Source organism: Siphateles boraxobius, unplaced genomic scaffold (assembly GCF_051911475.1).
Source record: "Siphateles boraxobius isolate OS27281-9 unplaced genomic scaffold, OSU_SipBor_1 41, whole genome shotgun sequence".
NCBI classification, from domain to species: domain Eukaryota; kingdom Metazoa; phylum Chordata; class Actinopteri; order Cypriniformes; family Leuciscidae; genus Siphateles; species Siphateles boraxobius.
Genome location: NW_027509042.1, coordinates 36,879,699 through 36,904,370, shown reverse-complemented (window position 1 = coordinate 36,904,370; position 24,672 = coordinate 36,879,699). Strand labels below are relative to the sequence as shown.

The 24,672-nt window shown below is 37.8% G+C and overlaps 1 protein-coding gene across 2 annotated transcripts in view; it reads right to left on the bottom strand.

Moving 5' to 3' along the window:
- Positions 1 to 3,539: 3,539 nt before the first annotated feature.
- Positions 3,540 to 24,672, bottom strand: part of gpd2 (glycerol-3-phosphate dehydrogenase 2 (mitochondrial)) — a 29,315-nt gene continuing 8,182 nt past the window's right edge. The window contains exons 7-18 of one of the 2 annotated variants that reach the window (XR_013193053.1): positions 21,547 to 21,711; positions 20,787 to 20,931; positions 20,477 to 20,670; positions 17,298 to 17,432; positions 16,347 to 16,522; positions 15,726 to 15,857; positions 12,917 to 13,075; positions 9,241 to 9,353; positions 8,949 to 9,027; positions 7,942 to 8,040; positions 4,863 to 5,455; positions 3,540 to 4,604 (exon numbers count right to left, since the gene is read on the bottom strand). Coding sequence is in view for 1 of the 2 variants with exons in the window: in XM_077199346.1 (XP_077055461.1) it covers positions 5,330 to 5,455; positions 7,942 to 8,040; positions 8,949 to 9,027; positions 9,241 to 9,353; positions 12,917 to 13,075; positions 15,726 to 15,857; positions 16,347 to 16,522; positions 17,298 to 17,432; positions 20,477 to 20,670; positions 20,787 to 20,931; positions 21,547 to 21,711 (1,523 nt within the window). In the remaining variant the exon portion in view is untranslated. Of the gene's footprint in view, positions 5,456 to 7,941; positions 8,041 to 8,948; positions 9,028 to 9,240; positions 9,354 to 12,916; positions 13,076 to 15,725; positions 15,858 to 16,346; positions 16,523 to 17,297; positions 17,433 to 20,476; positions 20,671 to 20,786; positions 20,932 to 21,546; positions 21,712 to 24,672 lie in introns of both variants that reach the window. The other variant, XM_077199346.1, reaches the window with a different exon arrangement.

Here is a 24,672-nt window from a genome sequence, read left to right as displayed (position 1 = left end):
GATGCTGAGATGACGAAACTGATCAGGAAGATTATTTATAAAGCAATCTTTAGTGGCAGAAGTTATAGGTCTAACATATTTGTTACACGGAGTTGGCTTTGCAGCCTTGGCTAAATTAAGTTTACACAAGACTAGATAGTGATCTGAGATGTCATCGCTCTGCTGCAGAATTCATTGATTCCATGTGATAATATTAGATCTAGAGTATGATTACGACAATGAGTAGGTCCTGACACATGTTATCTAACTCCAATAGAGTTAAGAATGTCTTTAAATGCCAATCCCAATGCATCTTTTTCGTTATCTATGTATATTAAAATCACCAAGAATTAGGACTTTATCTGCAGCCAGTAGCCTACTAACTCTGATAGAAAAGCAGCAAATTCTTTGATAAAGTCTGTATGGAGCAGGGGCGTAATTTGTGGGGGGGATATAACCCCCCCAATATTTAAATCTATGCATTACAACCCCCCCATTATTTATACCATGATCACAATATCAGGAGGCATACCCAAACTTTAACCCCCCCAATGTTCAAACCAAATCTACGGCCTTGGTATGGAGCCCTGGTGGCTTATATACAGTAGGCAGCACAAATCTCAAATGTGATTTATCTTTTACACTAGATATTGTTACATTTAGCACCAACACTTCAAACGAATTATATTTGAAACTAGATTTCTTAGTAATTCTGAAAATATTACTATAAATTACAGCAACACCTCCCCCTTTGCCTTTCATACGAGGTTCATATTTATAACCGTTATGTTGAGGGGTGGATTCATTTAAAGTAATGTAATTGTTTGGTTTTAGCCAGGTTTCTGTCAAACACAGCACACCTAGGTTATAATCTGAAATCATATCATTAACTATGAGTGCTTTTGAAGTAAGGGATCGAATATTCAGCAACCCAAGCTTTATCATTTGTTCAATTGTATTATTTCTGTTTTTATTTGTTGAACATCAAAAAAAAATTTACCCTTAGATGGGTTTGGAAGTTTTTTGTATTTCCTAATTCGGGGAACAGACACAGTCTCTCTGTGATGATATCTAGGTGACAGAGTCTCTATGTGATGGGATTTATCTGACCTCAGTGACATGAGACAGCTAGCAGACGGTTGGTTTAGCCAGTTTGTCTGCTTCCTGACCTGAGTCCCAGATTGTCATGTTTAGTGTCACATGATCCTTCAGAAATCATTCTTATAGCTGATTTGCTGCTCAGGAAAGATTTCTTATCATTATCAATGCTGAAAACAGTCGCGATGCTTATTATTTTGAAATGGTGATACATTTTTTTGATGAATAAAAGTTCAAAAGAACAGCATATATTTGAAGCATAAATCTTTTGTAACATTATAACTGTCTTTTGACCAATTTAATGTATATCCTTGCTGAATCTCAAATATTTACACACCTAATGACATTAATATAATATTATATTGGATATTTTAAACATTTTGAATCGACCCTAGAAATGGTACACTTCATTTTTCAACATAATATTTTTTTCTCTCAACAATCTTTAGAGGAAATACTCATTATTTCACACCTAAACAAAAAACTGTACCCACATTGTGATGGAATAATCTTTTCTCTCTCTCCATCCAGTGTCACAGTGTACGTGGGTCTGATGGCTGTCTGACTCATCAGCCTCAAATATCCATTCACACCGCAACAAAAACAAAGCAGAGATCTTGCATTGATAGCAGAGCAACACAAAGATGTCTCTAGCAAAATCTTGGAAGGAGTTGCAAATTCCTCCACATCCTACAATGCTTTGTTTCATTGTTGTGCTGTGCATCACCTCGATGGCATGCCGACAAAGGGAATCCTCCAGTCCCTGCCAGTAACAGTAAAAGTGCACCTCCGCAGTCACATTACAGGGTCAATAAAACCAATAGCTTCTGGCTTTTCTAAATGTCCATGATTCTATCATGTAACATTTTTTCATATTGCTGAAGAACTTTAAATGTTGACTGAAATCTATACATTCAGTGCAGTAAAATTAACGTTATTGAGTCACACTTTATATTTGGTGTCTTTAACTACTATTATTTTTAAAACACGGTTAAACTTTGGGTAAGTTTACATGACAACAATGTACTAAAAACGGAAAAGTTTTTCCTTTCGCTTTTTTTCGCAACGACAAAGTAGCCTACACAAGCAAATTTCTCGGATCTATGCATTTATTCACGTGAAAATTATCGGCACTAACAATATATACAAATTAAACCAAATGTAGTTTGAAATTGATTTCTGGACATCGTAAAGTAAATTTTTCCAAAATTTAAGCTTTTTAGCTTTTAGTAGCCTATTTTAGTACTTTTTAGTAAAATAAAATATATATTTTTTATAACTTAAGGTAATGAATAAGCTGGTATGTTCCAAAACAATGACAAAGTTCACAATTAGGAGATAAGCATTCAAATCAGTCTCACTTCCGCTGAAATAGATCATGGATTTTAATGACATCACTGCGGACTTCAGCTTCTCATCACATCTTCTGTCCAATCAAATGCTCTCTAGAATCTAAAGCTTCCCGCCCACTATGCTATAAATAACACATGACCAAAGGGACCGTTCACGGAGCAATATGGGTTGGAGATGTGTGTTCAGTTGCTCAAACGCTCAAGATTTATTCCGTTTTCTAACTGTAATTAAATGGCTAGAATTTATTCACACCTCTACTATTGAATCCAACATATCATCAGTGCTCGGCTTCGCTTCCATGGTGCTGTCAAGTACAACTTGCAGTCTGTGAGGTAAACTAAGCGCTATTGGCTATTTGAAAAAGGGGAGGAGCCATTCAATATATTCCGCCTTAAATTCCTGTTTCCGTGGGAATTACATCGCGTTCCAAGGCACTTCAGTGGGCCTTTAATGTGTCACTGCATATAATGGACATCGATGGGAAGCAAAATTGTTTGGCTACCAACATTCTTCAAAATATCTTCTTTTATGTTCCACTCAAAGAAAGAAAGTCACAGGTTTGGAACGCCATGAGGTTGTGTAAATGACATTTTTGATTTAAACGTTTTTTGGGGAACTATCCCTTTAAGGTAGTTTACCAGGACTTCTGCTTGATTTAATATGCATGCAGTGTAATTATCGTATTCACAGGGCTATTCTGACACCATCTGAAATGAGGATTAGACATAGCTGCCGACCTGGGATGCTACTTTAATTGCATTTTGCTAGGTACTGATCACACTGGAATGGGCCGTACTCATCGCACTGTCAATGAGTCTATACAGGGATTATTAAGCAGGCGTATGACGAGATGCCCGGCTCCTGAAAGGCCTTCCTGGCTCAGACACCTATTAATCAGCTATTTTACAGACATATAGTGGTGGCTTTAGAGTCAATTAGTTGACATCTTCCATTAAAACGCATGAATGGGGGAAGGAAACAGTGTATGTGCATGCTTACGTGAGAAGGACACATCACATGCTTCAACTGCCACAAACATTATGGGAGGAATATGAAATCACTGAGCATAATGACAGTCACTCACAAGATAAAGGCACGTCCAAACAATGCAGAAGGCAACCAGATACATTTAATAACAGAATTGTGTTTTTCAGGCATTTTTTTTTTTTCATACAATATGAGTTTCTTTCAGTCGGGATCAGGCTGAAATTACATCCCGTCGCGACAAACAATAAATTAGTTTAACTGTTCTAGCTCTTTTATGCAAAAGCTGACAAACTTGACAAACAACACTGATCCTAGAAGATCTATGGTGTTTCTTGTAGCTTAGAAAAACCCAGACATATCATGATGGACTTAACAAGTTCATTGCATGATAATAACAAACCAAAAAAGATTATAAAACAGGAGCAGCTTCATTGTACAAACATTTCTTTTTAAATCATCAAGTTTAAAGCATCCAAGTTCTTTTAAAAGCACTTTCCATCTGAAGTCTGAACATAATCTAAATATAAAAATACATATGTATGTTAAATCACAAAAAAAACATAGTCAAGTAAAAGAGTGCACTCTATTAGTGTGTGTCGGACTGTGCATTTCGACATGCGAAGTTCATTAAATGTCTTTTTAAAGGATAGTTATCGGTCATCCTTTACTCACCTTTATATTGTTTCAAGCCTATATGCCTTTCTTTCTTCTGTGGAACATGAAAGAAGATATTTTGAGAAACATTTCAGTGTTTCTTGTCCATACAATGGAAGTCAATGGGAACTAAAACTATTTGGTTACCAACATTCTTTAAAATATCTTCTTTTATGTTCCGCAGAAGTAAGAAAGTCATACATGTTTGGAACAACATGAGAGTGAGTAAAATGACCGAATGGTTATATTGGGTGAATTATCCCTTTTAGAAAAGAAAGAAAGGCACATTAAGTACATTCCCTGTTATCCTGTACATCAAGTTTACAGTTATAATATTTTGGATAACCGATTCATGGATAAAGTAATGGATAACCAATTACTTTTACAGGCAAGGTTTTATAAGAAGAATTCTGAAGTGCTTCAACCGTTCATGAATTTAAATACAACGTTCAACATTCAAACAAGTGCTATTACATTTCATTATAATCTTTAAAAACCCTATTGTTGAACCAGCGCCAATGCAAAGTTGGTATCTGTATACAGTAAAACAATTTGTTATACAATAACATTGTAATACAATAATGTAAGAAAGTAACAGAATAACATTGCATACTTTCAACATAATGTCATTAATAAAAGTTTGAGACAAGATTTATGGAAATGGAAATGATAGAAGTTGAATAATTTTTCCCACCAGAAAATTACAAATGACTTGAAATGAGTGAAATAAAACAACAACAACAAAATGTGTGCAGTGTAAAACAGCTAAATTCATATAGTGCATCATTTACCTCAGAAGCCAACTGGAGCCCTTGAATGTCACTGTGTTCAGTAGCAAATAATCTGCATGAATAAAATGGCACAACAGAAAGCTCACTCAGAGATAAAGCTGCTCAGAGAAACATTAAAAAGACAATCATGCTTTCCAGTTCACACAACATGGCACTGCATGCATTAGATAAAAAATATATACTCTCAAATACACTTTTCAAATATTTTCTAAAGAATATATTCCGCTCTAATGATATCTTTTTCATTCAAATACATTTAAATAAGCATGCTAAAACAAAAGCTTTACAAGATTTTTTTTTAAAAGGAGTGTAGTCGAAGGCAGCCAGACGGTTGGGTGAGTGAAAGACTTGAGAGGATGTGCTTGTGATCTGACCGGAGTGGGCACAGCGGTCAGAGCTTTTTGCTGTTTATCCAACTTTGTGGTGGGAGCTGTTGTCTGGTGGATCATTTGCTGTGTAGTTGGGATTCAAAAGCCGCCTCCACTGCGGTCGACAGTGACAGGTCCTCTCAGATCCAGCCCCTCCTCCACCGTCTTCATCAGGATAGCCAGACGACTGTCAGAGATTTGGCCTCTCTGGACCGCGCTCATGAGCTGAACCAATCAGAGAGAAAAAAGAGAGGTATAATCAAACAGGTGATGGTAGACAGAGACATTTTTGAAAAAGATTTAGGCTTAAGAGGCACAATTGATGATACGACTCCACTGAAAAGTTTGTGATCAGTTTTTTTATGATTTTGAAAGAGCTCTTTAACATTCACCACAACCATCCAATCAATTCCCAATGGACAAAATCATTTTTTTCTTGTTTGAGAAGCAGTTTCACTCAAATATACGTCAAAATAGGGAATAAAAGACTATTGCAACTTCCGTTTCATGCCTACTTATGCTACAAAATATTTTACATTTATATGCTACAATTTAAAATATTCTATTGTAATCTATTTTAAAATGTAATTTATTCCTGTGATGGCAAAGCTGAATTTTCAGCATCATTACTCCAGTCTTCAGTGTCACATGATCCTTCAGAAATCATTCTAATATGTTGATTAGCTGCTCAAGAAAACTTTTAATGCTGAAAACAGTTGTGCTGCATTAGAAAAATAGTAATATTATTTAACTTTTTTAACTATAAATCAATGTCTACTGTTATACAAGCGATCACACGGGGACGTTGTGACAAGTGACGTAGGTGTGTTGTGAAGTCATGACGAAACGGGTCCTCCCTTGAAATCGGGCCGCTATCAACTATCAGTTAATGATTATACTAAGTACATGAACTAAATTAACTTACTGTATAGTGCATAATTAAACATCATTTCTTTCACTTGATAAACTGTTAATTAATCAATAAAAATAATAATCGTCTATTAAGTGAATAATTCAACATCATAACATTCTTTTTATAACAAATATTTGAACATTTAACACTTAATTTAACACTTAATTTAATTCCATTAAATATGATTGAGAATACATGTAGGTTAAGTGCAAATGTGTGTATAAACTAAGCTATCAGGCTAATAATCAGGTATCTGTGTGCTATGCTGGTACATAATCTAACTAATACAGACATTAATTGTCATTACAATGCAGTTCAGTTGTAATCAGGCGCTAAAGAGAGTACCTATTAAAAGTAATTTGAGCCAATAGGATTGCTTGGGGTCCTTGAACGGAAACTTGATGAACGCTTGATGACGCAAGAGTTGCAACTATCGCAGCTGAGAAGACCATTCTTAGTGTTCTTTTTGAAGAATTTTCGGAGCCTGATGAAATCGGTATAAATTCGTGTTTAATACTGCAAAATACGCTTGATGTTACAGTCACTGCCCTTGCCGTCCAGAATAAAAGAGAACATCCCAGTCGAGTGAAGGGATTTGTGGAAACTGCGGTTCCTAATTATTGTGATCCAACATTTGCCTCGCATTTCAGGATGAAAAGACAAACATTTACCTCTGAGACTGTGTTATGATCTATATGACCATATTATTTTGTGAATATTAGGCTTATCATTATTGCTGATCACAGTTGAAATGCTATATTTTTACTATAGAACTCTTACGACAAACAAGTCTTCTAATATCTTCAATTGTTGCGTATACCGAGCTGCATCGGACACATTTGTGAACGACTTTACTTGGACCCATTGTGCGAGCTGTGTCTTTAATACCGCGTGGTTTGTATACATGTTGCTGCTGATTGGGCTGACATTTTTGACACACCCACCAAACAAGAGAAAACGTGTCTCCAACCCCGTTGCACAGCGTTTCCAGGAAACATGTCGTTCAACCCGGAAACCGTAGCAAAACGCTGCGCACCGGTTTGAGCTTGAATGTGGCCCTGATTTCGAAGGAAGGACCTGATTTGCCACCACACCAGACCTCTGTGCTTCAGTGTAACTTCTCGCCAACGTCCCCCGTGTGATCGCTCGTATGACAGTAGACCGGAAGTATTTTAGTATTTTTCTTAAACACACCTATCGTTTCGCTTCAGAAGACATTGATTCATCCACTGGGGTCATAATGATTACAGTCACAATCGCTCTATGTGGTTTTGTAAGCATCAAAAGAGCAGCGCCCATTCATTAGCATTATATGGATGGACTCACCGAGATTGATTATTTTCTAAAAAAGGCTTTGTTTGTGTTTATCTGAAAAAAGAATCGGGGATGGCATGAGGGCGAGTAAGCGATGAGAGAATTTTCATTTTTAGGTCAACTATCCCTTTAAGGTTACTGGTTTAAACCCCAGAAGGCTGATTATTACTTTTAACACCTTTCTAGCTGAACCATATAGGCCTATATTGAACTAGTTGATGTTTCATTATGGTAAAAAGTACAGAATGGTGCTGCTCATTATTAATTAACTGTAACTCTAGAGACACCAGATCAACTTCATACTCATTCTGACGAAGGTACGACATTTCAGAGTTACTAATCACTGTGAACCCGTCAAAACATGGATGTACTGACGTAGATAACAAGCACTTTTATTTTTGTGGATTTCACACCTACAACTACCAATCCTGCCTGAAAACCAGGTCTATAAATAGCTATTATTACGGCTTCTAAGGCTTCGTACCTGTAAGAACTCATCCAGTTCCACTTGTCCGTTTTTGTTCAGGTCCACCTCGTTCAGGATCTCGTGGAGGGCGTTCTCATCAATCTGAATGTTGAGTTTCTAAAAGAACACAAATCAGTGATAGAATCAGAATCTAATAGACATCAGAGTAAGGCTTAACGAAAATGTTAAGGGCTGCATGAGAACCAGAGACAATGAGAGCTGAGAGAATGAAGGCTAATAAGACATTCAAAATCTTATTTTTTGCAGATAAATACAAACACACGCTTCATTTCTCTAGCAGCATTCCAGTGAAACTGTTGCTCTCCGTTCCACTCATTCACAGTAAAAACTGAATTTTGCTCAAGCAAAAAAAAAGAAAAAAGTAATGATAATCTAGTAGTTTAAATGCACATGTGGCCCTGTGATAATCCAAAAGAAATACACTAGATTTTAAAATCACTATTTGTAATGTTTTTAAAAGACCCTCATGCTCATTAAGGCTCAAGTCAGGTTGCCTAACAATAGTATTCAGATAAGAAATGCTACCTAGACATTGAATAAAGTAATCAAATGTAAAATAACAGTGCAGTCTTCCTTGTATAAAGCCTTATTGAAGCTACTAAAGTTATTCAGTCAAGAGAAGCGAGTGACTTTCTCTTTATCTTTAGTTGTTTGAATTAACATTAAGGACTAAAGCCTGTACTTGGCCAACCCTGATTAACTACATGGACGTTAGCCAATCGTGTAAGAGGTAATTTACTGTATATATAAAGTTTTAAAGGAACCGTATCAAAGACTGTTCACAGAAAGGGTGAAAATGGGCAAGAAAAATTAAATATCACTTTTTTGGTGCAAAAAACCTTGACTTACATTATGGACTTTAGGGAACTATGTTATACGTGTATGTAATAAAAAAAAGAAGCTAGATGTAGGATATGGTCATTAAAAGGTAATGCCTGTTTAAAAGTAACCGTAACAGTTTTTTTGGGGGTAAATATTATAATTACATTTAGATTATAACTCACCTCTAGCACTTGCTGGACATCCAGTGTTGTGATAAAGCCTTTACTCTCCTTATCAAATTTGTGAAAGCGCTTCTTATACCTGTTATTCATAATAATGACAATATTAGGAGAGTGGGAGATGTAGGCTTTTGTACACACACACACACACACACACACACACACACACACACACACACACACACACACACACACACACACACACACACACACACACACACACACACACACACACACACACACACACACACACACACACACACAACACCAACACACAACACCAACACACACACACCTTGCCACCTCTTGGGCATTAAGTGAGATCTCTGAAGTCTTGCTGAGCTGCTCAGAGCGAGCTTTATAACCCATCTCCAGGTGCAGGAACTTCTGAGCTGCCTCCAGTTCTTCCTATAGACACACAAAACACACAGTGCATAACTTTCCAAAGGATCAAATGGATAAACAAATGGATAAAATAGTTTTTTTAACATATTATTTATCTCCCCTGTTTATTTCAGACTGATCGTAACAGTTTGAGCGACACATGTTGTCACGGGTGGCTGTACAAAGCGCACAAAGACAAAGGAGATCAGCAAAAACAATTCAATAAATCTAGCAGGCAAGGAAACCTCAGGAAACAGAATTACACAAGCATGTAAATACTGACAAGACAGGACAAAGAACTGAAAAAAAGAGAGTATATATATATATATATATTAGGGATGTCAATTTTCACAAATTCCCATGATCGATCGTCGTTTAAATCAACGATCAATTAATCAAAAACGATTAATCGTTAGCCTTAATTCTTCAATATGCGTCTACTGCAGTGGCATAAGGCCAACAGCATGACAGGGTCTGCAAATGCTGCTCAAAATTACATGTTCCTCACCAAATGGATGAGAATGGTTTTAAATCTAAATAAAGGGCTAGTAGGATAGTAGGATTGTAAAATGTTTCGATGTGATTGATCATTTAATTAAATTAATTATTGAATTATCAAATAACCACTAATACATTGCGTCACCAAAGGCGTCTCAGATGCGTGCTTGCCATTTACATTTACATTTATTCATTTAGCTGACGCTTTTATCCAAAGCAACTTACAATTGCTAAATATGTCAGAGGTCGCACGCCACTGGAGCAACTAGGGGTTAAGTGTCTTGCTCAGGGACACATTGGTGCCTCACAGTGGATTCGAACCCGGGTCTCTCACACAAGAGGCATGTGTCTTATCCACTGCGCCATCACCACCCCCCAGAATGTCAGAATATGTGACTGTCTTGGATGCGCTCTTCCTGGAACAATGCGCTGAAAACAGCAACTTTTGCATTGCTGTTTGAGCTGCATGCGCTGAATGAATACCGGTAAACTGGAGCACGTTGCTAGCGCATTATTTAACTCAAAGAAACGCATCCTATGTGAGATTAATAAATAAAAGACAAAATAAACATAACATTACAAATTATATCTGCACAAAATTACGAGAATGCATAAGTGAATTTGAACTAAGTTACGTGCCATTCAGAAATACTCAAGCCTCGTTCACACTACAAGCGACAAAGCGACACGATACTATTCATTTTCATAATCTGTAATATGTACTGTAGCCACTAGATGTCTGTATAGCCCTTTAAATAAATATATATTCTCTATTTTCCTGTTGTAGAAACATTTCCATTTTATTTTTTCCTTGTACATGTCAAGTTAAAAATAAAACAAAATAATCTGTAATATCATACTGTAGCCACTAGATGCCTGTATAGTCCTTTACATAAATATTTATTCAGGGCTGTGAAATTCTTAATAAATAAAAGTTGTTGTTTTTTAAAATAATATCTGTCCTTGAAGTAATCCAAAAGTAATCAGTTACATTACTTTCATATTGTGGTACTTGGATTACATTACTGAATACTTTTTTTATGAAGTAATTTGTATCATTTTTTTGTACATTTTTAAAAGTAACCCTCCCAAGCCAGTATATGCTTGAATATGTTTAAATATGCTTAAAACTGAGAATTGTTTCTTTCGAGTTTTCCGCGTACAGACGACACCATTGTCAAAATAATCCCCATTCACACGGATCCGCGAAAAACGACTAATAACGCTATATTCTGCTGACAGGCCATTAGATGGCGATGAAACACTATAGACTGAACACATAATACGCATGTGCACGACGTCATCGTCTTCAGAGATTCGCGTTTTTGTTGTTTACACAGAGACCGACCGTTTTCAAAAACTTGCACTTTGAAACCTAAGTTTTACGTTTTTAGATAATTAACGAACACCAGGTGAGCAGAATGAAACTGACACAGACTAGGAAACTAAGGCTGAATCCGAAATCGCCCCCATGCCCTCAAATAGGGCGCTATATACCATTTTTCACAGATACACTTTGAAGCGAAATGAAGATGTTTATGGTTTCAAGCATTATACGTACATCCTGGTCTGATGAAACCTGTGATGAGTAGTCTAATATTAAAGCATGAATTTGATGTAAACTATAGATCTACTACATAGTATTCACCTACTGTGTTCAGTTCATAGAGGGTATAACGTTAATGTATTAAGCCTAAAGTTACAGCATCAAATATTTGAACCTATAACATTTTAAATAGATTACATATAAACCTATACTATTTTTATCTCGCATATCTGACTTTTTTCCTCGCAAATGTGAGTTAATATCTCGCAATTCTGACTTTATAACCCAATTTTGAGAAAGAAAAGTCAGACTTGCAGGATATGAACTTTTCTGAGCAAGTCAGATAATTCTGAGCAAAAGTCAGAATTATCAAGTTTATATCTCGCAATTTTTCTTCTCAGAAGTGTGAGATATAATTCTCACAATTACCTTTTTTTATTTATTCTGTGTCGGAAACAAGCTTATTCTGCTACTACTGAACTGTCACTTTCGGCCACCAGGTAGGCTCCGCCTATAAAACATGTAATCGCTGTTTACAAACACAGAAAGGGTCTATTTTACCTAAAAGCGAACTCGTAGTTCATGTCAAAGTGTTGTTTCTCATTTAATGTCTGAAGAAGGCATTTCAAGTCTTCAAGGTGCATCAATCAATCAATCAATCAATCATAAAGGGTGGAATATTAAATTATTCATAATAAAGAAAATTGCATTTTTTGTTGTTGCTTTTTTTCTATTATTAGATAAGATTGAGAATGTTTGAGGCAGTAAAAATGAATCAAATGCAGCCAAAATTCAAACGTGTTTTAAACAGCTGAAACGTTCCTGCAATGCACAGGCTGAAAATACTGCCTTGCATTTGCAGAGCTGCGATATACCTGCGCTGAATCAAGGCTCCCAGCAGAGCATTGTGTCGTGTCCGTTCATGTGCGTGATGGGTGTGGAGCACCTGCATTGTGAGCAGATCTGAGCACTGAACTCATGGGAACTGAACAGTATGATCGGTGCTATTATTAGTGCTTCTGTTTATCAGACAGGAAACCCACAATCAACGTGCAAATGCTTGAGTAACTCTATCACCTTTTTACAAACGCACTACACACACACACTCCCGTGAGCACAGACGTAATAGCCATAGTCATCTAGAGGTGTTGTGCTGGGCGGTTATTGTACAATTGAATTGTGTTCTTTTCCTGCAGTGGAGACTCCTTGCTAGAAAGACTATTTAAGAGTCACACTAACAATAGCTGAGGTCTATTATTAACTGTTACCTAAATTAACCTGGCTGAGACCTTTAGCTTTCGGTCAGGGAAAAAAAGTTGTGTTCAGGGCGAGTGTAGCAGGTTTGTGCAATCAATTTAGGAGATAAATTCTATACATCACTAAGTTCATACATACATCATTGCCAAAACAAAATTTGAATTGTGATTAGAATTCATTAACATTTTTAAGTGGATTCTGCTTTAATTTTCATAAAAAAAATCCACATAAAAAGCATGGTGAGTCTGCATTCGAAAAGAAATATACCATGATGTAAATGACATACTTTCTTTTTCTGCTCGGTCCACTGCAGTTCTTTGCCCATGATCTCAACGATACGTGGCAGAGCCTCGTCTGCAGCCTGAACGTTCAGAAAGCCCAGTCGTGTTCGACGAGCAATCACGTCGATGGCTGTACATGCATACTCCTTTATAGCATACTGCACCTAAACCCAGACAGAAAGCATCACTTTCATTCTAATTTATCTGCCGTTTTTAAAATCAAATTGAAGACTTTTAAGCACAAATAAAATTAATACCCTTATTCAATACACAACAAACACATGGAATCTCAAAATCTATCTTGATTCTAAGCAAATGCGGAGATGTTTTATTCAATATTTACGTGTATAAATGTTTTAAAGTTGATTTATGGTCTAACATATAAATACATACAAATTAGAGATACATCCATATTGGATTTTGCTCATACAATAATAATTTGTTTAAAGGGGTCATCAGATGTCCATTTTCTACCAGTAGGTATGATTCTTTAGGGTCTTCGTGTAAAGTTTGTAACATACTTTGGTTCAAATTCCTCAATGGTTGTGTTTTTACCTCCTCAAAAAAAGCTCTGTTCAAAGCGACCCGTTTCGGTGCATGTCTCTTTAAATGATAATGAGCAACTGCTCACCCCACCCCTCTCTTCCGTGGGGCATGTCGACACAAGACACGCCATGGCAAGCTGTGAAATGCACTCGGAGAGTTCTCGATTCACGATCGCAATACCTATTAGGGATACGCAATATATCGTCAATCATATTGGCATAGGCCAATAGTAGCATTTTAAAATTACTGGCTGAAAAGGGAAGCTGATAATTATAATATCTGAGTTAATAATGTTCCAATATGGCAATATGCAAATACGGGACAGTTCGTCAGTCGTTGTGGGCGGAGAATGAGCAATATGACATCATATTGCTCAGAAAATCCAAACGGCTTGATTATCGAGAGTGACTGTTTTTTTTTCATTGTATGGTGGTTGTGTCCACACGCTACAAAGACACATTTATAAAACACCATAACACCATATAAAAGTGAATTTTGCAACCGATGGCCCCTTTAAAAAAAGACAATAAACCGACTATTGTGCCGATACTAGTAAAATGTATATATTGAAAGTGATAAATAATGTTTTTTATTAGTCTTTTCTTTGGCCCGCAGAGAAGCCACAGTAGTTTACATTGAACTAAATGCCAGATACATGTCAGTTTATTGTGTAATGGATAATTTCCAGGGGGAAAAAAAGAGTTTTATGCATAATCCAGTGCTTTTAATTATAAACAAGCCCGAAGTGCATCGGGACTCTTATTTTGAAATATCAGTATGTTACTATTCCCAGCTGCTCATTCAAAAAGATGAGGGAGATTTTTATATGCACTCTTACAAATTAATATTATAATATTATAATAAAACTTATTAATATATAAAGTAAAACTTAAAGTAAACATTGTCATAAATCATATGTAGATGATTGTGTCATATGTACATTCAGAGTAGATCATAAGCGAATCCTTGGAATAAATGCAAACTGCTCTGAAACCACAAGCCTGTATAATGTGCATATTTCATTAAAACATTACCTTTAATGATCAAGTTAGACTGTATAGCGATTCCTGTTTTTTCTCCAAATTTAAGACCTCTTAAAATGGTAATTAAGACTTTTCTTGAAATATTCTAGATATTAAAGGGATAGTTCACCCAAAAATGAAAATTCTGTCAGTATTTACTCACCCTCATGTTGTTCCAACCCCGTAAGACCTTCGTTCATCTTCGGAACACGAATTAAGATATTTTTGATGAAATCTGAGAGCTGGATCACTCCTCCATACTCCTCCATTGGCTTCAAAAGGATTGAAACTTGCCGGCCTCGAAAAGTTAGTAAAGACATCGTTAAAATAGTCCAAGTGACTACAGTGGCTCAATCTTAAGTTTATCAAGCGACGAGAATACTTTTTGTGCGCAAAAACAAACAAAAATAACAACTTTATTTCAACTATACATTTCCTTCTCTGTTGGCCTCTAGTCAGTTAACTTAGTGTAATATCGTAGAGCTACGTCACACGTAGGCTCACTATTGGCCGACGCTGGTCATGTGAGTGATGCGTGTGACGTATAACAACAGAAGCAGTACGCTTTTACACTAGTGAACTGACTCGAGGCCCACAGAGAAGGACATGAATAGTTGAAATAAAGTCGTTATTTTAGTTTTTTTGCGCACAAAAAGTATTCTCGTCGTTTGATAAACTTAAGATTGAGCCACTGTAGTCACTTGGACTATTTTAACGATATCTGTAATAACTTTTCGAGGTCTGCAAGTTCAATCCCTCAAGAAGCCTATGGAGGAGTATGGAGGAGTGATCCAGCTCTCAGATTTCATCAAAAATGTCTTAATTCGTGTTCCAAAGATGAACGAAGGTCTTATGGGGTTGGAACAACATGAGGGTGAGTAAATACTGACAGAATTTTCATTTTTGGGTGAACTATCCCTTTAAAGACGTTTTATGACCTTAAATTTTAAGCAGAATTTAAGACTTTTTAAGGACTTTTAACTTTAGCATTATTAGAAATGGTTTTAAAGACAATCAGACTCCTATGTATTTTTAGATTGACTGCATAATCTGCTTTTTTAATATGTGGATTTTTTTTTGGGATTCATTTAAAATTGCATTTAAATCTTAACACTCAGATCCTCCTTACATAAAAAAGCTTGTCTGAGAAAATGGCCAAATGTCAACAGTTGCTAAGGTAACATTGTTTCGCAAATGGTAAACCAGAAGTACATTTTTAAGTTAATTAGAGTTTCAGAGTGCTTACCTCACTCTCTATGTAGGGAAATTCAGACACAAGGCGTTTCCCCAGAATGGGCCATCTCTTGCCTGTCACGTGGGCCATCTTAGCCACTTCAAACGCTCTTCCTCCATAAGTGGCTGCCAAGTGCTGGGCAACCTGTGAGTTTAGAAAATAAAAATGTTATTCCTTAGGGCTTTATGATCTGTAACCACTTGTAACTGGTGGTGGGAAGTTACTTTTTCAGGAAACCCACTGCAACCATGGCTAGTCCACGATTTTAAACATGTTCACGCCGGCTGTAGAGAGGTTTTCTTCATAGTTCTTTAACTACACCGATGCTTCGTTAAGCATTCTGACAAATAAACACGACCCCGTTTACATCGATTCGAACTCTTCTTTTATATCTCTCACCAAAGGTCAAGTGCTGTCAAAAATATCTGCATGCTGACCTTTTTAAATATGCTGGCAAAACAACATCCATGGTAGCGCTACGGCTCCATCAAGCTCTCGCGCTTCCAAACAAGGGTCTGCCAGACTTTCTTTTCCCCACAGAATCATGGGGGACTTTAGCGTTATAGAGCAGTTGAACCTGCTCCAAAGAGCTCTGACTGGCAGAATGCTAAGCAGTTAGGGTTCAAAACCCACCTCGTTTTCCAAGCCGTAGTCTTGAACCAGGCGAATGTACAGGGTGGGGGTCCAGTCCTTCCCACCCTCCAGCATCAGACCAACCGTCCTGCTGGGCCCGGCTGAGAGGTTATGAGCCTTTATGGCCGCATCAAGTGTCTCCTCAGCCATGGAACGATAGGTTGTCCACTTCCCACCTACAGTAGAAAGAGTGTTATTACGAAATCTTTATATGACCTCAGTGGAACACTTGTTAATAACCCAATTGCCCAATTCATCATTACAAAACAGAGTTTGTGTTGATGTAAAATTTTCTGTATATTATTTAAGTGAGCTTTTTTGATTTATTATAATTTTTGCATTAAAAAGAGTGTTTAATGATCAGAACATACACTACTGTTCAAAAGTTTAGGGTCAGTAGGATTATTCAAAACTGACGGCAAAGACTTTTATATTGTTACAAAATAACTACAGCACATAAAGTGTTCTTTTGAAGTTTGCTATTCATCCTGAAAAAAAGTACCTTGGTTTCCATAAAAATATATTATTAAGCAACTGTTTTCAACATTGATAATAATAAGAAATGTTTCTTGAGCACCAAAATCAGCAAATTAGAATGATTTCTGAAGGATCATGTGACACTGAAAACCGGAGTAATGATGCTGAAAATGTAGCTTTGCCATCAGAGGAATAAATTATATGTTAAAATATAGTAATAACTTGAAAAGAATTATTTTAAATTGTAATAATATTTCACAATAATACTGTTTTTACTGTATTTTTACAAAAAATAAATGCAGCCTTGGTGAACATAAGAGACTTCTTTTAAAAACATTAAAAACTGTAGTGTATTTAATCTGTGCTGTATTTTAGGAGCCATTTTATGCATCAATAATTTCAAACTTTTTCAAACTGTACAAATCTAAATTTTCTAAGAAAATGGAGAGCAAGGCAGAGATTATTGGCACTGACCAGCAATGGTGACGAGTCCACTGTCGCTGATGTTGACGATGTGGTTACGACAGATGGACTGTGTGTCTTTGGAGTTGGGGTCGGTGACCAGCGGACGAATGCCACTCCAGGCCGCCAGGACATCCCCTCGACGCACTGAGAACCAAAGAAACCAGAAACGCTGACAATCTCTGACAGCTGAAGTGTGTGTGCCGTATATCTGATTGACAGGGCTACAATAGGCTACGCTATTGTGTGTCATACATGAAAATGACAGTGATGTCTGCAATAAAAGCTATTTTGTCTGATAAATGACCATAGGGGAACATGGAAAGCGAGATTGTCCGTAAAAACTTGAATTGCTTTGAGACTTTGTTAAACCAACAAACCATTACTAGAACATCATGTATGAGTCCGGAGTCAATTTCCCTTTTGTGGTGACATCTCAAGCATTAATTATTAAGAGGGAGTTGTGTATCGATCCGCGGTACACCTGCCACTGTAATATGCAGGTTGATATTTCTGAATGGGGGGAAAAACATAGACAGCACTCTCATTATCAAAGGGCATCTCTGAAACATTTATGACAAGGCTAGGGAGCTCAGCAGACAGCAGACTTGGGAGACCAATAACACACACACACCTTGAGTCTAAATGAACCTCGGCAATAGACCGCTGGGCTGTCGAATGCATTCAAGTAATCTAATTCTCAAGGGGAGAATTCAGTCCATTTCCAAGCTGTGAAATGCACTCGGAGAGTTCTCAAAGAGTCACGATCGCCATACCTATTAGGGATACGTAATATATCGGCAATCATATTGGTATGGGCCAATAGTAGCATTTTAAAATGACTGGCTGAAAATGGAAGCTGATAATAATAATATCTGAGTTAATAATGTTCCAACAGCAATTTGTCTGTAAACACTAAAGGGTTAGTTCACCCAAAAATGAAAATTCTGTCATTACTCACTTATCCTCATGTCGTTCCAAACCTGTAAGACTTTTTTTCCCATAATTTTTTGATGAAATCTGAGAGCTTTCTGTCCCTCAAACATGCATCTGTTTACCACAACTGATGTGTGAGTTCAATGTTTATATGTGAATAAAAGCCTAAATTCAATCTATTCACCATATAAAGAGATTCTGTCTCTTCATAAAATTGGGAGTAAACCGTTTGATTCATATGATTTAGTTTTACGATCTTTTAATGAACTTTTTGAAGCGTCAAAGTGGTAGTTGCGTAGCTGTCAATGGTGGGACAGAAAGTTTGCAGATCATATGGGTTTAGAACAACACGAGGGTGAGTAATTAATGACAGAATTTTCATTTTTGGCCAAACTAACTCTTTAAACACAGAATTAAATCTAGAGTGTTTGTACATTTGTTTAAGAATATTCTTTTGTTGTATCTTTCTAGGGTGTTTTTTCCTCACCAGACGTTTACTGGTTGTATGATAGACTAGTAAAGCTACTTTGAATGAAATTTATTGTGTAAAACCTCCATGCAAATACATTAGAAAATAAATTTGGATCATCATATTTGGAGTGTTTGATGCATATTTGGTTAGTTTCGATTCAGGTTTTTACTTGTAAGATTCTAGATTGGAGCTTATGTGTGAAAAAATGGAAAAACTTTACAGATTTATATCTGCCATCTAAAACAAAACAATTATTGGCAATCAGCTAGAAATTCTATATGGGTGCCTTCCTATACGTTTACCCTCCTTTACATTGATCCTAATTTAATCAATCAACTGTTTAAAAAGACATTTTTGAATGGGAATATATATTGGATCTTTTAATATCTATTTTTTTAACTTAAAATGTCTGTTCATCTTTTCAATCATCCCTCTCTTTCTCTCTCTCAGACAATATCTCTACTTGAGGGACAAACGACATCTTGCCGCAACACTGTCAGTGTGACAAATCTCCCACAGTCAAAACCCTTTAGCTGCCTTCAGTAGAGCAGTTCAGTCCAGCCTCAACCCTCCATCCAGAGGCAAGGTCTCTGTGTCACTCCTCCATCGCTCAATCCATCCTCATTCTCCATGATCTGCTTTATTCACACTTTCAAACAACCCTCCCAGGTCAACAGAGTCGGAACAAAGCAGAAGGTACCCTTCCACACGGCAGCCGTCACATTGTGCTTTTTGAGTATACATTCTGTTAAAAACAGACAGCCAGATGACTTTCTACAGTCGCTGAAAGACAGCAGCGCTGAATGAGATAACAGGGCTCAACAAACTCCCAACAATCAGAGAAAGGAGGAAGCATTTTTTTGCGAAGGGAAAATTAGTTACGAAGCTAATCAATCAAGCAATCAAGCCTGCATCCACGGCGCTTTGAACAATTAGAGGGCTGCGCTCAAATCAATACCTCTGCTTTCAGAGGGAGACGCTTGGAGTAGTTATCAGTCCCAACTAGTTACTCGACTCAACACAACCAATGCAAGCCTACCTGTCTAATCATTTACATGCATGCAGAAATTAAAGTCTCTACGAGGCTTCTACATTTGGCTCCTCAGATTTCTGAGTCAAGTGGATTTTTTCATGCAACTAAGAAAATAGTTATTTGCATCTTTCTTTATTAAGTTGCACTATCGAGAAAATGTTTGTCTAAAACACTGTGGCAGAAACATTTCATTCATACACTACTGTTCAAAAGTTTGAGGTCAGTGCAATTTCTTTTAAAGCAATCAATACTTTTAGTCAGCAAGGACACATTCAATTGATCAAAAGTGACAGTAAAGACTTTTACATTGTTACAAAAAAAATAATAAAAATAAATGCTGGTCTAATTAACTTTGAATTCATCAAATAATCAGTTTTCACATAAACATAAGGCAGCACAATAATTTTCATTTGGTGGTCTATGTAAGTGGATGAGACTCGTTTTGAGAAAACGGCCTGTAAAGACATGTATTGTAATTGAAATCTACAGACACAAATAGACAAAGTGGAATAAAATAAACACTTAAAAGTGCATTTTGGATGTTTTCTTTCTACTAGTCTGAAACAACATTATGAAAAGCCAAATAGCCCGAAATCCCAAAACTGACCAGTGCATGAAAAACAAGTGTTTTGCCTGTAGTGTCTTCCATTAAAAAGATTGTGAGTTTTCCATTTGCTCTATGTGTAGCATTGTCAACATGTCACGTTTTAAGACCATTCTAAAGAATAGGCATAGGCAGGGTTATATTACCTTCTACATCAGGACTGAGGTAATTGCGGACTTCGTTCAGGATAAAGTTGATGTCATCCTCCATAGGGATGGGATGGGCTGTGACTTCAGTGGGCGTGTCTGTCGTGCCGGCGATAGTCATCTTCTCCCAGGGAAGGAAGAATATCACACGGCCATCACTGGTGGCGGGATCTAGCAGACCCATGTTGTCTGGGCTGTAATCGGGAGGAGGATACAGATGTATGTCATCTCTCTCTGCACTGTCAACACCATAAAAAATACACTGGTGGAAAAAAGAGGTAGAATAAGTTTGAAGGATTCAGCGAGGTACCTGTAGTATCCAGGGATGACAATGTGCACTCCCGCACTAGGTTGGCAGATGTTGGGAGTCTTCTGGTTGTCCATTTTGCGCAGTGAGTCAGTGAAGGGGCCGGTAGCGTTGATGACACATTTGGCACGGACGTCAAACTCCTGCCCTGTAAACGGCAGAGTGAGGTGTTACTCTGAACTGTACACAGCTGACCTGACCCCAGGGGTCATTTGATAATAATAGAAGACGAATCTCTTGACAAAAGGATTATGAGCAAAACATTTAAAAGGTTCACTGAAAGGTGCTGGTTTGTGGGAAAATTCATCTTTAAAAGAAAGCAGTGATCCTAGAGACAACCTGTATGTAGACCTTTATTTTGATTATTTAAATTGGTCATGTGTTAAGGTGCGGTCACATTTACCATTGTTTGGCAAATTTTTATGGCAACATCCAGTCATTTCAATAGGAATCCACTCGATCTGAAATTTCGTGTGAGGGCGAAAGACTTGCCCACGCAGATTTCGCAACGGGTTCAAGTTGGTGACGTGTATTCGTCGCGTCGACCAATAGAAAGCTGCTTGGTTTGAGAATGACTTCAGAAGTGACTTCTGTTTGAGCTTTGTGGCTCATAAATTGTGATATCATTGACAATAGACTATATACCTTTTTTGTCAGTGAAAATCCTGCAAAATTTCGCTAACGTGACCACAACTTTTTCTCTGAACGCAAGTTTCCTTGCACTAAAATAGATAATTTAGCTTTCGTTCTGGGCGAATCTCACCTGTGATCATGTCTCGGCAGCGGGCTCCACAAACTTTCTCTTGGCCTGTTTGTGGATCTGGTTTCTTTAGCAGATGAACCACCTCTGTGTAGTTAGCAATAGCAGCACCATGACGGGCCGCTGAAAGAGCGATGGCCAGGTTCATACGGGCGTCGTTGTGCTGTCCTGAAAAGAGCCGGAGCAGAATGTCACTAAGTACAGTACTTATACTCAATACAAATAACGCTAAGTATTAATACTATTCCTAAAGCTAAAAGGAAACTTAAAAAAAGGAAAAAATAATCGCTAAAAATGTGTTTGTCAGATTTAGCTAACCTCTTAACTTTAGCAAATTTTTGTAAAATTGCCCCAAAACTATAGCCACACACACACACACACACACAATATATACTTCTATTGTTTTTATATACAGCTAGTTAAAAATACTATAACCTAATCTTAACACTAAAAGAAAACTTTCTCCATTTTTAAAATTTTTAGTTTATGTACTTTATTTACTGTTTTTACAAATTAGCATGCCTCCAAGGTTTTGGCAGATTTAGCTCAATTCTTGGTACAAATTTGTCCCCAAAATATGGTTAAAGGTGCTCTAAGCGATGTCACATGTTTTTTAGACCGAAATTTGTTTTGTCACATGAAGCAAACATCTCCTCACTATCCGCTAGCTGCCTGTCCCCTGAACACAATGTAAAAAAATGTGGTCTCTGTAGACAGCCCAGGCTCCACAAACATCAACAGAAACTAACTGGTCCAACCTGGACCACGAAACATAACAAACAGTGTTCCCGCCAATAACCGATTTGGGGGTGGGGGTTGGGGGGTTAGTGCGCGTGCAACGGAAGGGAGGGGGAGGGGTAGGGGATGGGATGAGGAGGAGGGAGGGTCGAGCTAGCCTCCGTTTTGTTTGACAATACTTCAAACGTCAACAAGAAGTGACGTCAGCCAACATCACTTAGAGCACCTTTAAGTAGGTACACAATGATTTACTGTACATGCCGAGGCCACTTAATTAAAGGGAAAGTTCACCAAAAAATTTTAATTCTCTCATTCTTTACTCAACCCTTAAGTTCCAAACCTGTATGAATTTCATTCTTTTGCTAAACACAAAAAACATATTTTGAAGAATGTTTGTAACCAAGTTGATTGGCCCCATTGACTTCCATAGTATTTTTTACATACTATATATGGAAGTCAATGAGCCCATCAACTGTTTGGCTACCAATATTCTTAAAAAAAATATCTTCTTTAGTGTTCAGCAGAAGAAAAAAATCATACAGGTTTGGAACTACTTGAGGGTGAGTAAATGATGACAGAATTTTCATTTTTGGGTGAACTATCCCTTTAAGACTTTGCTTCATGACTGCAATGTTTTGAAGTGGTGTGATGGTGTTCAATATTGTTATAGGATCATTCGAGGCTTTTAAACAATTTCAGACACATTTGAAACATGAATTACAGGAAACCTTGAAGCCAACACGATATCACTCTATTGCGGCAACTAAAGAGCTACTAGAATTAGAAAACGCCTCTGTGTTCTCTATGCTGAAGAACCAGAGGGATAGGTAACCCACGTAAGCATGTCTAATGCTAACACATGCTCGGGGCAACTCCACCAGACAATAAAATAATAACACAAGCAGGAAGCCTGTTTAAAGGGCACACTTCTCAAAGAATAATGTGCAGTGAAGGAACCAGCATGCTTTGTTAGAGATCCCATGAACCTGCGCTCTGGGTTTGCGCTCACGGCTGTGCGCTCAAATCATGACGCAGGAAAAACATCCATGTTGAGAAGAATAATGCACACATATCCATGTTGGAATATTGTTAATATCACGTAAGACGGGGAATCGCAGCTCACATGGAAAGCTCTGTCCCGCAGCAGTAGATAGGAAACGCTTGGATGAGCTTGAATGTTTATTAGAGTACAGCTTGCAGGTACGGCGAAAAGAGCAGGGCTTTTGTGCTGCGAGCGAAATTATAATGAAATAAAGAAAACGTGACATTACAAATGACTGAAAACGCAGATAAGGGAGTTTTAGCATCAGATTAGATTAATAAAAAAGACCTACAGAAAGAATGAATGACATATCATAGCGGAGGAAGGATGTGACAGGCGGCCGCGCACGCGGATGAGATAGTGAAAGAAAGAAAAGGGAGAGAGGACTCAAGGAGGATGAGGGACAGGAGCAGAAGAAGTGATGCGAGTAGGGGAAAAAGAGAGGGAGGAAGAGAAATAGAGGGAGGCAAATAGCGACAGGCAGGCTGCGATCTCCAGCGGAGAAGGTCAGATTCGGAAATGTCACGGCCGTGATTGTTCCAGATTGAATAATTGGAGAGAAAAGCCGGCTGACAACCCAGGGGAAGGAGGGAAGGTGGGGAGGGAGAGGAGGAATGGACGTGGGGAGAAGAACGAATAAAATCTCTAAACTGTTATTACAATCGCTGGTTTTCGAGTCGCCACACACATACATACGCAAATGAAGGGTCTTTTTAACGGCACGTAAACACGCGGCGGCAGGGAACAGAGCATCCAGACGTCTCTTCGCCTCTGTTTCTCACACAGATGGACGCGATGTGACAGATCGCTGCTCAGATAGCCGCCGCACTCCCCCAGAATATCAGCTGCCCGCGCACCCTGCGAGGGACCGTGTGTATCAGTGTGGGCCAAATGTAGTTTGACAGGAAGCGCCGGAAGGCAGGGGTGGAGGGCGGGGCTTGCGCTGCTCCGGACGGGACCTTGAGTAAAGGGGACACATTCTGCACACCCAGACTAACCAGGAACATATGGAAGTTTTGCCTGGTGGCAGCCTCGGGCGCAGACGGGCCAACAGAGACACGGGCACAACGAGTCAGTGGCGGTTTTCCAGAGATTATGCAGGAATGTCACAGAGACAAATGAGCTTGCACTTATTGCCGCATACAAAGACAACAGTTTTGATGTTTAAATGAGAACAAATCATGAATTGATCACTATAGGCCTATATGATCACAACTTTTAACAACTGCTTCAACAAGCTCATTATTTCTGCCTAAATGAATACATGTTAGCTAATCGCACGATTTGTATTATCTTAGAACTGTACATTTATTCTATATAGACATTACTCTGACACAGTCAAATTGTAA